The sequence below is a fragment of the Pseudorca crassidens genome, chromosome 10 (genome assembly GCF_039906515.1).
Source record: "Pseudorca crassidens isolate mPseCra1 chromosome 10, mPseCra1.hap1, whole genome shotgun sequence".
NCBI lineage: Eukaryota > Metazoa > Chordata > Mammalia > Artiodactyla > Delphinidae > Pseudorca > Pseudorca crassidens.
The window spans coordinates 40,033,568-40,051,924 of record NC_090305.1 but is presented as its reverse complement, the minus strand read 5'-3'; the positions used below and the strand labels follow the sequence as shown (position 1 = coordinate 40,051,924).

At 44.9% G+C, this 18,357-nt stretch overlaps 1 protein-coding gene across 5 annotated transcripts in view; it reads right to left on the bottom strand.

Moving 5' to 3' along the window:
* Positions 1 to 465: 465 nt before the first annotated feature.
* Positions 466 to 18,357, bottom strand: part of ILRUN (inflammation and lipid regulator with UBA-like and NBR1-like domains) — a 122,277-nt gene continuing 104,385 nt past the window's right edge. For 3 of the 5 annotated variants that reach the window (XM_067753266.1, XM_067753268.1, XM_067753264.1), the window contains one exon: positions 466 to 3,781. In XM_067753266.1, coding sequence (XP_067609367.1) covers positions 3,746 to 3,781 — 36 coding nt within the window. In that variant the 3' untranslated portion in view covers positions 466 to 3,745. Of the gene's footprint in view, positions 3,782 to 10,349; positions 10,555 to 18,357 lie in introns of those variants that run through there. The other 2 variants (XM_067753265.1, XM_067753269.1) reach the window with 1 other exon arrangement.

The following is an 18,357-nucleotide window of genomic DNA, read 5'->3' as shown; positions in this document are numbered from 1 at the left end:
GCTCTGAGGACTCCCCAACTCGGCCTTGTCTGTTTCCCCAGTAGGAAGATGCCCATGGTGCTCTGCATTCTTCCTGTGCAATTCCTGCATTCACACCTGTGCGCTGTGCCTGACACACAGTAAGTGCCCACACAATGCCTGCTGGCTGATACTAAGTTGGCCGGTACATCTTATGTGCTGGGGATAGAGTAGTGCTCAACAGACGCATGGTAGGTAGCCTGGGGAGGCCACTGGAAAGAGTTTCACTTTTCTGGTCACCGGAAACCAGGAACGGCAGCAGATTTAATGATAATCCCAGGACTGATTTCACAAACATATAATGAACCGCAGGGTATCAGTTTTCCCATATGCAAGAAGGAGAGACACAGAGACCAAAAAGCGCATATCACAGAGCCACTGGGGGGCCAAGCAGGTACAGAGGGGCTTCAGGGAGCAATAAACTCACTGACACACATGAAAACAGGGTTTTTTTTGGTGTGTGTTAATTTAATCATACAAATATTCATTTACACAGTAAGGAAAAACCTCCTCATCTTCATCTCCTCCCAGGCACCATAAGGCCCCACCACAAACACCCACCCAGCTTGCTTGCCGCACACCACTGTCCAGGTGGAGAAGGCAGCTACTGCTGCTCCAGCATTCACACGAGGAAACAAAGAAAAGGCGAGGCAGGGTGGGGTGGGGAATCAGCTTGCAGTTCTGGGCCCTGGCAACCCCACCACCCTCTCCCGCTGGGGCTCACATTGAATTTGGGGAGGTGCTTATTCTTATGCCCACTTCCCACCTTGGCCACCCTCGGGCCACTCCAGCTGTCTTGGTGAGGTTCTCTCCTGGCTGGAAATGCCTTTGATGGACTTTAGGTAACAGCCAGTCCTTGCTGGGGGAAGAGAAGGCTGTTTCTTGTAGAAAATGCCCCAAATTCAACTGTCCCCATGGGAAAAAAAGAAAAAAAGCATGCACGCGTGCACACACATCCACACACACCTCACTCCGTGCACACAGACAGGTTCCTCCCAAGCCTGAGCCCCTCTGCCTCCCCCACTGGGCTCAGGTCCTTAAGGATGGTGCCTGCCTCACCTCGCAGGTGCCAGACACTGGTGGTCCTGCCCAGAGGCAGCCTGTCATTTGGTAAAGAGTCCAAGAGGAACTGAGACTACTGGGGCTGAGAGGGTAGCCTTTGCCGCCCCACCAGGCAGTGGAAAAGAGGGGCTCTAAGGACTTGCTCAGAACCCAAACCAGCGAGAAGAGGCAGGATGAATGGTACTAACAGCCGCCAGGTCTTGGGGGAACCATGGACTCCTTCCGCCCCTACTCCATGGCTTGCACTCGCTCTGGCCTCTGCAAGGAGCTCACCTCTCCAAAGCTGTGTACAGAAATGGTTTGTTCTTGGGAGGGAAGCCAACGTGCTTGGGACAACTACCTTGCCAGGTGAGACTGCCTAAAAGCAAGAGGAGGCGCAGGATCCCTCTGGCAGGGCCAGACCCACTGACGGTGATCTATGAAGCCACTGCTGAATAATGGCAGGCACCCCCTCCTGAGAAAAGGGGAAGGGGCACCTAGTGTGGGGCAGATGAGGAAGCCTGGAAACCAGGGGACGTAAAACCTCCCATGATCCTGCAGGGGCAGATGGAGATGTGATGCTTTGAGGGCTATCAAGTGAGCAGAACGGCTGGGCATGTGTGGGCTCCAGGGTGGCGGCGTCCCAGGAGGTTGGCACCAACAGTGGCGGCAGTCTGGGCCCAATAGGGCCCTCAAACAAAAAGCCATTGTGAGCCCCTGGCTTGGACCTGTGGTGGCCTGGGCACCTCTGCTCTGCTGGGAATGGGGTGCTCTTTGTGTGCATAGAAAGTAGGTGCTCCAGTGTGAGCTCTAGTCCAGCCCCAGACCCAGCTGCACTGCCCTTTCAGCAGGCAGTCTCCACCCTCCCCTGGGGCTTCTCCAGTGGACCAATGTTTATTCCCCCTTTTATTTGGGGGGAGGTGGGGAGGCAAAGGGGGAATTTCATACAAGCTTTTCTCTCACAATCAAGCTTGGAAAACACAACAGTCTCAGAAGAGGATGAGGAGGAACAAACAACACATGTTTTCGGAACTCAGACACCCAAACAGAGACAGACAGGCAGGCAGACCCTCACCCACACCCAGGCTATATGACCCCTTGCAGCCAATCATCGACCTGGACTCCCTGCTGTCTCACAACCCCGGGGTGGGTGGGGGTGTGGTAACAGGCAGGTGACCCAGCAACCGCACCCTAGATCCATATCCCCGGCTATCAAACGAACCAAGACTCGAGGGAAGGAGGGGGTGAGAAGAGAAGAGGGACTTTGCATATTCTTGTATCTTTGGCAGACAGCTGTTCTGGCCTGGTTTAAGCTTCCCATGGAGATATCCACATCTCAACCTGCTCGGAATCCACAGGATGCCAGTGGGGCTACCTGTCCCAGTGAGCAGCCAGCCAATCAACCTGTGCTCCGGCTGGGCTGTCCCTTGCCCGCCACCTCCCAATAACTAAGCATCCTGCTCAGGGCGGGGGTCCTTTCATTCCCAGCAAAATGTGGTCTCCAAGATCACGCAGTCAGTAAGCGTGGCCCTTCCCCATGGCAAATTCCCCATCTGGGACTACATTTTCATACCTTAACAGCCCAGCCTCCACTAACAGGCTGCAAAAATGCCACAAAGGACAACTGGAGAGAAACACAGGGAAGGGAGTTGTGTGACAACAGAGAAGCAGGGGACACCTTCACATTCGCCTGCTGCACACTCGCTGGTGAGCTGCACCAACACCCGTGTGTGTGTGTGCACGCAGCACACACATATACGCAGCACAGAGGCAGCGTTCCCAGAGTGAATGTGGAGCCGCCGTGCACCAAGAATCCAAGAGAGCAGTAAGCGTGATGGCATTTCTCTCCGCCAAGAGAAACATGGAAGGAAAGCAATTCGAATTGTTACAAGTGTGTGCAGGAGGACACCTCTCAGCCTCACAAACTCCCACGTCACCCGAGATCTGTCCTCAAGGCTTCCTCTGCTGGCCACACAGGGAAGTTTGGTCTTCAGAGAGGTTCTGACGGTAACAAGCCACAGGGCTGACCAATACAAATGCCAAAGGTGTAAATCAACAGAAGATTAAAGAGAAAAGAAGAGGAAAAGCGTGATAACTCATGGGCTGATACCATTAAAAGCAAATGGGGTTGGAGACTCATGGAGTCAGGTGGCACGGCAGGTGTCCTCCTATAGCACTGACCCGCAGAGTCCCCAAGCAGGCCATGCCAGTTTTGAACCTGAATTGCTTCCAGAGCAAGCATTCTATAAACAGCATGTTATCCCTTATCTAAAAAAAAAAAAAAAGTGGGGAAAGGGGAAAAAATTAACATGTGCTCAAAACTACAACCTGTCTGTAGGCAAAATAATTTTTGTTTAAAAAGATGGCTTTTTTCCCCCATTTTAAACATTTTTTTCCTTCCCGAGCAACCTAATGACTTGTTAGACTGACACCTAATAAACAAAACCCAAACTGGCTGCATGGATTTCTTCTTGGTAGCCTCAACACCACTCCTGCGACTCGGCATTCACACACGCACACTGAGTTTACTCAAAACTAGTCTTTCTGATTCTTCCTCTTCTTCCAGGATGGGGGTCAGAGCCAGGGGTCCGTGCGATGTGGTCTGCAATCCAGAGGAACCCCTTGCCCTCCCCCCCAGAGTCAAGCCTTCTGTCTTTTGTTAATTTTTCTTCTTGCTGACACCCGTTTAAGACTGGCCGAAGGGGTAAGGCCCGTGGAGCCCCTGGAAGAGAGTGAACACAGTCAGTGATGGCAGACACAGCAGGTACAATGTGACAACCAAACCAAGTAAAAGAATCTACGGTTCCCAGTGAGCCAGAAGGAAGCTCCAAGGCACAAACAAGGCTTGAGGGTTGTCCTTGCCATGCAAATCTTCAGGAGGCCACATATCAGCACATTTCAAGTTTTTGCTAAGTGTTCTCCTGCAAACACACCATCCAAGAGAGGGGAGGCTGGTGGAGAGATTCTTCATCTTTCAAATTCTAGATCAACTGGTACCAACTTTCCTCCACCCAGGTCACAAAGCCTGCCCTCCTTCTTGACAACATCTTAACCTCTCTGCTAAAGATCCTTGGACACCACTTTCTGCACCCTTAACCTCAGGTGCAGGCTACTGCTGGCTGGTGGCACTTATATCAACAACACACACACTGGAGCAGAAAAAGCAACCATCCACCGGGCACCTAGTGCAGACATGGCAGCAGGGGGTCTGCATACACTGTCTTTAGGTGTATTATTACACTCATTTGACTGATGCCTATCTGACTGCAGACATTAGGAGACTTGTTCAAAGCCACATGGGTAGTAAAAGGCAGAGCCAAGATTCAAACCCAAGTCTGATCTTTGCTCTCTTCACATTGCCTCTCCCTTGCCACATGATGATAAGGTTTACTCCAAATTCCCAAAGGTGTTTTCTATGCTGCTTGGCTGGTGGAGAAGGCATCATAGTCTCACTTTTCCCTTATGTTAAGAATGAGACACCAAGATGTGCCAACACCAAAAGTGGCCACACAAACTTGCTGGAGGATGTCTTGTGCCTCCCTCCACCTTCACACCTCTGTGGAGTGTGCTCCTTGAAAAGACCCAGTCAATGCCAAGACCTGGGAGGGCAAAGGTAACTGGTAACCAGCCTCACTAAAGGTCCTACACCCCAAACTGGCCCAGAAGCAGAGGGCCCTTGGACCAAGGGGACCAAATGGGTACGGAGAGCAGGTGGCACAGCCATAATCATGACAAATGACCAGAGGGGTTTCCCGATGCTTGACAACTACGTTAAGTAAGAATCCTGAATCTAGGCACAACTGGGGTGAGGAGGCACAAGAATGACTGAGATGACATTTTCCATTAGCTTGGTAAGATGTGGACAGTCAGAATTTGATTATCTTTTAAAAATGACACTTGTCTTTGAAAAGAAATGTAAGTGCAGGGTTGCAGGGTTGCCAATGATTAGAATCCCTTTCCAGTATGACTTTGTTTGCTGCCATCTCTCTAGCACTTAGCATGGCACCTGTCCCTGAGCAAGCACCCGGCAAATACTGTTGAATTAATAATTGAAAGAGAACAGGTATTTCTCAGACTACTACCTGGAGTGCCAGACCCTTCGAAGTCACAAGAATATTGGCCCTTCCAAACCAAGTTTTTAAACAGCCGCTTAGGCCTGGGGACACAAGTGTCTGCGTCATGCCATCCATCTGGTCACAGCCTCCCAGGTCCCAGAAGAGGCTGGGCTCCCTGGAAGTGGTCAGCTAGAGATGCACAACCTTCACAGTTTTCACTGCAATGGGCTGCAGGTCACGCAGAAGTGGGAGAAGGAGATCTGGGTTCTGATCCCCGCTTTGCACTAGCACACCAAATGACCATGAATAAAGTCCCTTCCCCTCATAGGATCTCAGATTCCTCCCTAAAACTTCCAGATTTAAGGTTCTAGGAGTTGACATAAAGTACCTAGCTCAGGAGGTTGAAAAACAGCATTCTAAGAAAAAAATGCCCTTTGGTCATGCTTATTTAGACCAGAGGTCAAAGCTGCCAAAAATAGGGAGCATGAGATTAAAGTTCCCAGTTTTTTTCAGTGGAAAGCACTGAAATTGCTTTTGTCTTTTTTTTTCTCCCTCCATAAAAAGCCTCAAGAGACCAGAAATAGGCCTCAAGCTGCTTGGTGGCATCGCTGAAGAGGTGAATGTGGGAGACAGGCAGGCCAACACTGAAAAAGCATCAACTACGTGCCGCCAGGTGCTGCTGGAGCACTTGAACATGTTCTCTTTAATTCTCACAAAGATAAACTGAGACAAGTATGCTCTCCAAGCTCAGAGAGGTGAGGTAACCTGATCAAGAGCACAGAGCTGGTAAGCAAAGCAGTGGTGGTTAAAATGTCACGTTTGCCAGCCCCGAGTCAACCATGTCTCCAGCAGGCGAGCTGAGACTGTAACCATGTCAGTAGTCACAGACCCACCCACTCAAACAAGTGTGGGCCGGACCAGCTAAAGGCTCTCAGACTCCATTTTGTAGGGCCTGGTTGGACGGTCACAGGCCCCAGAGATGGAAATTAAAGAAGCTTAAAACAAGCTGCTGGGCTTCCCTGGTGGCGCAGTGGCTGAGGGTCCGCCTGCCGATGCAGGGGACGCGGGTTCGTGCCCCGGTCCGGGATGATCCCACATGCCGCGGAGCGGTTGGGCCCGTGAGCCATGGCCGCTGAGCCTGCGCGTCCGGAGCCTGTGCTCCGCAACGGGAGAGGCCACAACAGTGAGAGGCACGCGTACCGCAAACAAAAAACAAACAAACAAAAAAAACCACAAGCTGCCCTCAGTACTTCCCAACCAACATTCATTCATCCCAACAATCCAAGGAGAGCAACAAAGGCTCAGATTCCCATACGATTTAGAACCAGTAAGACGCTCAAAAGTCTTTGTGCAGGAAAACACGCACAGAGAAAAGAAAGTAGAAAAACAAACAACATTTGTTTTCTATGAATTTTTTCCCCCTTTACCCTAAATTTACCTGCTTTCCAGACCAAAGCTCCACACTCTTCACATAGGCCTTTATAAAGCAAGCACTAGCCTTGTGACTTGTCTGGAATGCTTGGAGAAGGGAGTTCATGACTTTGCCAAGGAGCTGTCGTGCATTCCCATTTTACAGATAAATGGATCCCATGCAATTGGCAGAGAGAGCAATACAGACATGGGCATTTTCAGATTTCCCCCTGAATGCCCTGGCCCTTAGACCATTCAGTGTAGTATTTAACTAGCTTAGATTAAGAATTAATGTTGATCCTCTATTTATTGACTGAGGTGCTGTGCCTTTTGGAAAGAAAAATGCTATCTAATTCCCTTTCACATCCAGAGAATGGCATATTGGAGTTGTTGATGTTTAACTGGCGCAGAAACATGGCTTGAGGGACAAGCTCTATTTTCCTTCCCCCCCAAATAAATTACTATCACTTCAAGGAAGAGAGAGGGAGCCAATTCTATCTCAGAATTACTTTATCATCTAGACTCCCCACATGCAGGATTACAGGTGTCACAAGTGGATCATAGAACACAGGCAATGCAACACCAGTTATAGAGAAAAAGCCTGGCGGAGATTCCAAGAACAGCTTGTCCAGGGCATCCGATGGCAGGAGGCCAAGCAGGAAGTGCCTTTCTTAAGAGTGGGATGAAGGTATATTTGAAACGAGATGCCCATCCACATTTCAGGTTCCACTGGAGTTCCAAGACCCCGTGTAACAGGTTCTGGTGCCTAATGTCTCCAACCCAAGCCCAAAAGTAGGGTTTGGCAATACAGATAGTGTTCACTGTCTTCTGGAGCCTAACAACTCTTCAAATTTTACCCACAGGAAAAGCAAATGCCAAACATTTTCATTAACCTGGTGGCATCCTTGATATCTCTCCTATAACAGGTGTGCCACTAATAAGGAAAACAGATCAAGGGATGGATGCATCAGATGGTACCACACAAAGCCCTGAATTAAACTCTTACAAGCAGAAATGGAGGCCATCGCAGCATGATTACAAAACTCAAGTTAGTTTGATGCAGAAGACCACCCTCTTCTCTATGAGGATTCACCTCTCACCACATAGGGACTAGCAGCAAGGCCGGATTTATGCATATTAATAGAAGGTGTAAATGACCAAGCCAAGAAAAGAACTCCTCTATCTGACTCCAGGTCTAAAGAGCAGCTCCCCAGGGTCAACTTGCACAGAAATGGCTTTTCAAAGGCTACATTTCTTGGGAGTAGCCCCACATCTGCTAGGGGACAAGAAAGTGTTCCTGGCGAAGGAGAGACAGGTTTTAGGTCCACAGGGGTTGAGGTGTTGCCTGTTTGCCTCAGTCTTCCCTAAGCTTTCACTGAACAGCTGTCATGGCTGTGAGCCCTGGGACCTAAATTCGACTTGGCTACAGGGCAGGTGAGCCCTCTTAAAGCATGGGAGCTCCATACCTGCCAGCTAAGACAGAGGGGCCTCCCTACTCATGGGTGTCTGGGAAGAGACCTTGGCCTCAAGCCAGCTGAATGATTACGGTAGTGGGGCCAGGTCCTGAGCTGAACGTCCGCAATGGAATAACTACTGTGAGTCATAATTTGGCTAATTTTCTAAAATATTTTTAAAAGAGAACACTTATAGACATAAAAGACAAGCAAGCTCAGTTTCACTCATCACAATCTCCTGAAAGGACAATTTAAGATCCAGTACTTGTGGGCCTGTCCTCAAAGCAAACTAAAAATAAAAACTATCTTTTTGATTTGTTTTTCACAGTAGTTTATAGTTGCCCCTGTGGAATAGTAGAGTCACTCCCAGCCGGTGATTTGGTTATCACTGATCTTATGTGAGTGGGTACCTACAATAACTTAAAAGTTCTTCCTAAAATTATACAGAAATCAAAATAACTTTTCCAAAAAGGAGTACTAAAAAAACAGGAAACTATATTGTTTCAGATAGAATGTATTTTTTTAAAGAACTTTTAAAAAAATTATTTATTTATTTAGGCTGCACTGGGTCTTAGTTGCAGCACATGGGATCTTCATTGCAGCATGTTTAGTTGCAGCATGAGGGATCTTTAGTTGCAGCATGAGCATTTCTTAGTTTTGGCATGCACGTGGGATCTAGTTCCCTGACCAGGGATTGAACCCGGGCCCCCTGCACTGGGAGCATGGAGTCTTACCCACTGGACCACCAGGGAAGTCCCTCAGCTAGAATATTTTTAGACGTTTACTCATCAATGTTCAGCAGTAGGGAGTACAGTGCTATCAGAGGAGAAAGCTGCCCTTTTACGACAGTGGAACCTGTTTCTTTTTTTCTTTTCTTTTCTTTTTTTGGCTGTACCATGCACGTGGCACGTGGGATCCTAGTTCCCCGACCAGGGATCGAACCCGCACCCCCTGCATTAGAAGTACAGTCTTAACCACTGGACTGACCGTCAGGAAAGTCCAGTGAAACCTGTTTCTGCCAGTTATTTGTACCTTGCACATAGTAAGACACAAGTGTCAGTAAAATGAATGAATGAACTGTGAAATACTCTGCACTGCTGAGCCATCTCTGTTTAACCTTCCAGGAGAAAAAAAAAAAGAAGGCTAAAATTCCTAATGAAACAACAATGTCTTACGAGGGCTTTTGAGGGTACTCTTTCTATATGAAAGCCTGTTTAGATAAAGCACCACAACATGAAAACTTTCACATACCTGTCTTATTTTGCTTTTATTTGTGATTTGATTTAGATAAATAAAAAGGTTCACACTGGTTAATAAAAAGAGAGGAGCGTTTGCTGCATGACTGTGAAATAATACGCTCTCGAGGTGTATACTGATGGCAGCATCAGATAACCACCAGGGCCCTCCTCCTCCTTTCTCATTTCCTGGGCCAGTCCCAGGCGGCGCTTCGCCCACCTAGTGCTCCTTTTGTATCATTTATGTACACTGAATGCAAACACAGAAGAATACAGGGTTTAGTATTAAGTTCTGTCCTGATCCTGTACTGCAAACATGGTGTGGTGAGGCCCTGCTCATGGGGCTGGCTTGGCTGGCAAGGGCCAGAGACTGACCAAGCCCTGATCGAACCCACTTGTCTCTCATTAATTAGAAATCAAGTCTGTACTGGAGTAATGGGCAGGGCAATGAGGACTCTTCTCTCAGGAGCACTCAAAGCAGCGCCCTTCCCTCGATGGATGCTGACCGCACAAGAAGGCTTGCTGGTGGAATATCATCAGGGCCAGATCATCATGATGGGAACTTCTGCAGATGCTTTAACACTGGTGTCCAAGCCACTTTCATGTGACTGTCCTCAAAATTTCAAAGATGCAGTGGCTGAAGACAAGTATGAGAACAAGCCAAAGAAAAGAAAATAAACGTACTTTTATGCATGAAGGCTGCTCATGGGGCAGGCTCAGTTCACAGCCTTCTGATTGTGCCAAAGTTGTGCTTAAAAGCGTAACTCAGTTATAAGCGTGGTGAAATGTTGTTTTAAAAGCCCTGTAAAAGCATTTTTTATACTTATCTCTATAACACAGTTTTTCTGTTGCTCTTAACTAACTTCTACAGTCCTGCTGGGGACCTTCGCATCTATCCATCCATCCTCCCTCTAACCACCCATCCAATCCTTTGCCATGCATCCATCCTCTGTTCTTCCTCCATCATCCACCTTTCCATCCTCCCTCCAGACATCCTCCATCCTCCTTCCATTCTTCCTCTGTCATTCATCCTCCCATCCCCCCAAGCTCCCCATGGCCAAAGGGAACTCCCAGAGCCTTCACCCACCCCCTGACAAATCAAGAAAATCACCAGGAAGAATAAAACTCAAACATAATTGTGAATGAAAAGATATTATTTAAAGTCCTACAAGGAGATGAAGGATGTTGGTTGAGTTTGACTTCCCTTTCATTAAAAACTTCAGAAAAGGCTATTTGCTATTTGAAATTCTAGTCCCCAAGATCTCATGTAATAGCAAGTGTGCTAGAATCCAGGTGAGATGCAGGCTCTCTCATGGCCATCTCTTAGGGTAGAGGAGATTCCTAGAAAGGAAGAAAGAAGTGGTAAGAGTCTCACTGGGGAGAACACCTAAAAGGAGAGAACACTTATCCAAGTTCCCAGCCATGTGGCCATTGGTGCTGTACTATGGGAGTCCTGAGGCACAGGGTGAGGCTGCTGGTCCCACTTCCTCTCAGAATTTCCATTCAAGCTCCTGTACACTTTCCTTACATGCCACTGTCTCCCCAACCTCTCTTACAATTAATTCACAGTATCACCTCCCCCCACCTCCACCCCAGCCAATGGCTGGCTGATTGAGGGAGAATAAACTGTCTTTCCTTCAGCCATATTTGGTTTCATCTTGCCACCCCCCTGCTCAAAAGCATTGTTAGTACTCTGATTCCTCTCACATTAAAGGTGAACTCTTCTTTGCTTGGCTTTCAAAGGTCTTCCTCCAAAATTCACCCCATCCTCTTTAAGCACACCTCACTCACCACAATCAGGCTGGCCAGTGTCCCCTGAACACACCCTGCCTGTGAATGCCTCTGGGCCTTCCTGCATGTGACTCCTTTTCCCTCCAATTCCGTTTGAATCTATCATTTCTTTCTTTCTTCTTTTTTTTTCCTTGGCCGCACTGCATGTCATGTGGGATTTTAGTTCCCCGACCAGGGATCGAACCTGTGCCCCCTGCAGTGGAAATGCAGAGTTCTAACCATTGGACTGCCAGGGAAGTCCCAGTTTGAACCTATCATTCACCAAGGTATCATTTTCCTGGCTACTCCAAACCTCATTGTTTTCTCCTTCCTCCAAACTCAAGAACACTTAAAACTCAACTGGAACTCAATATACTCCATCTTTACTGGTCTCATTCTTTCCTATGAGCTAGTCACATCTAAGTAATCAGACAGTAAATTCTTTGACAATAAGGAAGTATTAGCACAGGCTGAGGAACCTAAGAGGCCTCCCTTATGACTAAATAATATCAAACCTCTCTCTGTTAAGGTACTTTTTTTTTTTTTTTTTTTTTTTGCGGTACGCAGGCCTCTCACTGTCGTGGCCTCTCCCGTTGCGGAGCACAGGCTCCGGATGCGCAGGCTCAGCGGCCATGGCTCACGGGTCCAGCCGCTCCGCGGCATGTGGGATCTTCCCGGACCGGGGCACAAACCCGTGTCCCCTGCATCGGCAGGCGGACTCTCAACCACTGCGCACCAGGGAAGCCCCTGTTAAAGTAGTTTTGATGAATGTCCACAGCTTTGAAAAGGGTCTCGCTTTCAGTCGAGCTCTAAGGAAGCCCATACTTTCCCCTGATGTACAGCAGCCTTTAATTTTACATTGTGCACCTGGTCCTGCTGGAATACAATCAGAGCACACTTAGCAAAGAACAAGTCACTGAAACCTGAGCATCTACACCAGACATAAATCCTCACACTTTTTTTAAATTAATCATCAATTTTATACACATCAGTGTATACATGTCAATCCTAATCACCCAATTCATCACCCCCTCCCACAGCTTTCCCACCTTGGTGTCCATACGTTTGTTCTCTACATCTGTGTCTCAATTTCTGCCCTGCAAACCAGTTCATCTGTACCATTTTTCTAGGTTCAACATGTATGCGTTAATATACAATATTTGTTTTCCTCCTTCTGACTTACTTCACTCTGTATGACAGTCTCTAGATCCATCCACATCTCAACAAATGACCCAATTTCGTTCCTTTTTATGGTTGAGTAATATTCCATCATATATGTGTGCCACATCTTTATCCATTCGTCTGTCAATGGGCATTCAGGTTGCTTCCATAACGTGGCTATTGTAAACAGTGCTGCAATGAACACTGGGATGCATGTGTCTTTTTAAATTGTGAAATTCTCTGGGTATATGCCAAGTAGTGGGATTGCAGGGTCATATGGTAATTCTATTTTTACTTTTTTAAGGAACCTCCATACTGTTCTCCATAGTGATGGTATCAGTTTACATTCCCACCAACAGTGCAAGAGGGTTCCCTTTTCTCCACACCCTCTCCAGCATTTGTTTTTCATAGATTTTCTGATGAAGCCCATTCTAACTGGTGTGAGGTGACACCTCATTGTAGTTTTGATTTGCATTTCTCTAATAATTAGTGATGTTGAGCAGCTTTTCATGTGCTTCTTAGCCATCTGTATGTCTTCTTTGGAGAAATGTCTATTTAGGTCTTCTGCCCCTTTTTGGATTGGGTTGTTTGTTTTTTTAATATCGAGTTGCATGAGCTGTTTATATATTTTGGAAATTAATCCTTTGTCTGTTGATTCGTATGCAAATATTTTCTCCCATTCTGAGGGTTGTCTTTTCATCTTGTTTATGGTTTCCTTTGCTGTGCAAAAGCTTCTAAGTTTGTTTATTTGTTTATTTTTGTTTTTATTTCCATTACTCTAGGAGGTGGATAAAAAAAGATCTTGCTGTGATTTATGTCAAAGAGTGTTCTTCTTATGTTTTCCTCTAAGAGTTTTATAGTGTCTGGTCTTACATCTAGATCTCTAATCGATTTTGAGTTTATTTTTGTGTATGGTGTTAGGGAATGTTCAATTTCATTCTTTTAGATGTAGCTGTCCAGTTTTTCCAGCACCACTTATTGAAGAGACTGTCTTTTCTCCATTGTATATCCTTGCCTCCTTTGTCATAGATTAGTTGACCATAGGTGTGTGGGTTTACCTCTGGGCTTCCTATCTTGTTCCATTGATCTTTGTTTCTGTTTTTGTGCCAGTACCATATTGTCTTGATTACTGTAGCTTTGTAGTATAGTCTGAAGTCAGAGAGTGATTCCTCCAGCTCTGTCTTTTTCTCTCAGGACTGCTTTGGCTATTCAGGGTCTTTTGTGTCTCCATACAAATTTTAAGATTTTTTGTTCTAGTTCTGTAAAAAATGCCATTGGTAATGTGACAGGGATTGCATTGAATCTGTATATTGCTTTGGGTAGTACAGTCATTTTCACAATATTGATTCTTCCAATCCAAGAACATGGTATATCTCTCCATCTGTATCATCTTTAATCTCTTTCATCAGGGTCTTATAGTTTTCTGCATACAGGTCTTCTGTCTTCCCAGGTAGGATTATTCCTGGGTATTTAATTCTTTTTGTTGCAATGGTAAATGGGTGTTTCCTTAATTTCTCTTTCAGATTTTTCATCATTAGTGTATAGGAATGCAGGATATTTCTGTGCATTGATTTTGTATCCTGCTACTTTACCAAATTCATTGATTAGCTCTAGTAGTTTTCTGGTGGCATCTTTAGGATTCTCTATGTAGAGTATCATGTCATCTGCAAATGGTGACAGTTTTACTTCTTCTTTTCCAATTTGTATTCCTTTTATTTCTTTTTCTTCTCTGATTGCCAAGGCTAGGACTTCCAAAAGTATGTTGAATAACAGCAGTAAGAGTGGACATCCTTGTCTTGTTCCTGATCTTAGAGGAAATGCTTTCAGTTTTTCACCATTGAAAATGATGTTTGTTGTGGGTTTGTCATATATGGCCTTTATTATGTTGAGGTAGGTTCCCTCTATGCCCATCTTCTGGAGAGTTTTTATCATAAATGGGTGTTGAATTTTGTCAAAAGCTTTTTCTGCATCTATTGAGATTGTCATATGGTTTTTCTTCTTCAATTTGTTAATATGGTGTATCACATTGATTGATTTGCATATACTGAAGAATCCTTGCATCCCTGGGATAAATCCCACTTGATCATGGTGTATGATCCTTTTAATGTGTTGTTGGATTCTGTTTGCTAGTATTTCGTTGAGGATTTTTGCATCTATATTCATCAGTGATATTGGTCTGTAATTTTCTTTTTTTGTAGTATGTTTGTCTGGTTTTGGTATCAGGGTGATGGTGGGCTCATAGAATGAGTTTAGGAGTTTTCCTTCCTCTGCAATTTTTTGGAAGCATTTGAGAAGGATGGCTGTTAGCTCTTCTCTAAATGTTTGATAGAATTCACCTGTGAAGCCATCTGGTCCTGGACTTTTGTTTGTTGGAAGATTTTTAATCACAGTTTCAATTTCATTACTTGTGACTGGTCTGTTCATATTTTCTATTTCTTCTTGGTTCAGTCTTGGAAGGTTATATCTTTCTAAGAATTTGTCCATTTCTTCCAGGTTGTCCATTTTATTGCCATAGAGTTGCTTGTAGTAGGCTCTTAGGATGCTTTGTATTTCTGTGGTGTCTGTTGTAACTTCTTTTTCATTTCTAATTTTATTGATTTGAGTCCTCTCAGTCTTTTCTTGATGAGTCTGGCTAATGGTTTATCAATTTTGTTTATCTTCTCAAAGAACAAGCTTTTAGTTTTATTGATCTTTGCCACTGTTTTCTTTGTTTCTATTTCAGTTATTTCTGCTCTGATCTTTATGATTTCTTTCCTTTGCTAACTTTGGGTTTTGCTTGTTCTTCTTTCTCGAGTTTCTTTAGGTGTAAGGTTAGATTATTTATTTGAGATTTTTCTTGTTTCTTGAGGTAGGCTTGTATAGCTATAAACTTCCCTCTTAGAACTGCTTTTGCTGCATCCCATAGGTTTTGGATTGTGGTGTTTTCATTGTCATTTGTCTCTAGGTATTTTTTGTTGTTGTTGTTGTTTGTTTTTTTTTTTTTTTTTTTTTTGCGGTACGCGGGCCTCTCACTGTTGTGGCCTCTCCCGCTGTGGAGCACAGGCTCCGGACGCGCAGGCTCAGCGGCCATGGCTCACGGGCCCAGCCGCTCCGCGGCATGTGGGATCTTCCCGGACCGGGGCACGAACCCGTGTCCCCTGCATCGGCAGGCGGACTCTCAACCACTGCGCCACCAGGGAAGCCCTCTCTAGGTATTTTTTGATTTCCCCTTTGATTTCTTCAATGATCTCTTGGTTATTTAGTAACGTATTGTTTAGCCTCCATGTGTTTGTGTTTTTTACGTTTTTTCCCTGTAACTGATTTCTAATCTCATAGCGTTGTGGTTAGAAAAGATGCTTGATATAATTTCAATTTTCTTAAATTTACTGAGGCTTGATTTGTGACCCAAGATGTGATCTATCCTGGAGAATGTTCCATGCACACTTGAGAAGAAAGTGTAATCTGCTGTTTTTGGATGGAATGTCCTATAAATATCAATTAAATCTATCTGTTCTATTTTGTCATTTAAAGCTTGTGTTTCCTTATTTATTTTCATTTTGGATGATCTGTCCATTGGTGTAAGTGAGGTGTTACAAGTTCCCCACTATTACTGTGTTATTGTGGATTTCCTCTTTTACCGCTGTTAGCAGTTGCCTTATGTACTGAGGTGCTCCTATGTTGGGTGCATATATATTTATAATTGTTATATCTTCTTCTTGGATTGATCCCTTGATCATTATGTAGTGTCCTTCCTTGTCTCTTGTAATATTCTTTATTTTAAAGTCTATTTTACCTGATATGAGTATTGCTTACTTCAGCTTTCTTTTGATTGCCATTTGCATGGAATATCTTTTTCCATCCCCTCACTTTCAGTCTGTATGTGTCCCTAGGTCTGAAGTGGGTCTCTTGTAGACAGCATATATATGGGTCTTGTTTTTGTATCCATTCAGCAAGCCTGTGTCTTTTGGTTGGAGCATTTAATCCATTCACATTTAAGGCAATTATCGATATGTATGTTCCTATGACCATTTTCTTAATTGTTGTGGGTTTGTTTTTGTAGGGCCTTTTCTTCTCTTGTGTTTCCCACTTAGAGAAGTTCCTTTAGCATTTGTTGTAGAGCTGAATTCTCTTAGCTTTTGCTTGTCTGTAAAGCTTTTGATTTCTCCATCGAATCTGAATGAGATCCTTGCCGGGTAGAGTAAAATTATTTGTAGGTTCCTCCCTTTCATCACTTTAAGTATATCATGCCACTCCCTTCTGGCTTGTAGAGTTTCTGCTGAGAAATCAGCTGTTAACCTTATGGGAGTTCCCTTGTATGTTATTTGTCATTTTTCCCTTACTGCTTTCAATCATTTTTCTTTGTCTTTAATTTTGCCAATTTGATTACTATGTGTCTCAGCGTGTTTCTCCTTGGGTTTATCCTGTATGGGACTAGCTGAGTTTCCTGGACTTAGGTGGCTATTTTCTTTCCCACGTTAGGGAAGTTTTCGACTATAATCTCTTCAAATATTTTCTTGCATCCTTTCTCTCTCTCTTCTCCTCTGGGACCCCTATAGTGCGAATGTTGTTGCGTTTAATGTTGTCCCAAAGGTCTCTTAGGCTGTCTTCATTTTTTTTTTTTTTTTGCATTACACGGGCCTCTCACTGTTGTGGCCTCTCCCGTTGTGGAGCACAGGCTCCGGACACGCAGGCTCAGTGGCCATGGCTCACGGGCCCAGCCGCTCCACGGCATGTGGGATCTTCCCGGAACGGGCCACGAACCCATGTCCCCTGCATCGGCAGGTGGACTCTCAATCACTGCGCAACTAGGGAAGCCCTGTCTTCATTTCGCTCTTTTTTCTTTATTCTGTTCTGCATCAGTTAATTCCACCATTCTGTCTTCCAGGTCAGTTATCCGTTCTTCTGCCTCAGTTATTCTGCTATTGATTCCTTCTAGTGTAGTTTTCATTTCAGTTACTGTATTGTTCATCTCTGTTTGTTCTTTAATTCTTCTAGGTCTTTGTTAAACATTTCTTGCATCTTCTCGTTCTTTGCCTCCATTGTTTTTCCGAGGTTCTGAATCATCTTCACTATCATTATTCTGAATTCTTTTTCTGGAAGGTTGCCTATCTCCACTTCATTTAGTTGTTTTTCTGGGGTTTTATCTTGTTCCTTCATCTGGTACATAGCCCTCTGCCTTTTCATCTTGTCTATCTTCCTGTGAATGTGGTTTTTGTTCCACAGGCTGCAGGACTGTAGTTCTTCTTGCTTCTGCTGTCTGCCCTCTGGTGGATAAGGTTATGTAACCTCATACTTTTGAATTATACTTATCTGCTTGAATTTCACCAGTCCCACTTTGAGAATTTTCATCAGAAATTAAAATGCTAAATTCAGAGTACAGGGAAAAGAATACGTCCTTACAACTGAAGTAAAATATGCTATCTTGGGAAACACTAGCTCTGTTTCAGCTACAAGACTGCCCAGCATCAGCTCAGCCTATAACAATGCTCAGAGTCCCAAAGCAAAGAAGACGGAGCTGAACGTTCCACTTTGAAGCTGTTGAGGTACAAAAGAGAGAGTTCCTGGAAATACTTTTTATTCTCAGTCAGATAGTAATGTTACAAACAACAAAAGACATTTTCTAAGGCTCACAGTGTTTGCTTGATTTATTTTTAAAATGCACACATGACCCATGCCAATGCAAACACCAACAAGGCTGGGAGGACTTTGCTGGTTCCTCAGGGTTTTCAAAAGAGAGACATCTTAGTATCATTAAACCAGAGTCTCCTGGCAAACCCCTTCTGTACAGAATGTGCTAATTTGCCAGCGAACAGGGGCAGGTTCCTCAGTTGCTGGGCACTGCTTCCTTCTTGGTCACAAATTCTTTTGTAGCTCCTGAAGATGAACAAGAAGGTCTCTACAACCTGACACTAAGTGTATAAACTACCTTCAGAGAACAGCAAACAAACTTTGCTTCTGCCAGCAAGCCTCAGCATAGTGTGGTGTAGAAGAACACTAGACTCCAACTGGGTTCCCTGGGTTCTAGCCCATGGCCCACCCCCAATTTGCTGTGTGAATGTGAGCAAGTCACTTACAACTTCCTTACTGTTTTGTCAAATGAAGAGTATAACTAACTACAAAAGTCACAAGAGTGTCGTGAATTAAGAATAAGAATAAATGCAGTAGAGGTGCTTTGAGAAACAGCAGTTTTACATGTTAGACAGATAGCATTAAGCTCAGTCCTTGGACCTCTTC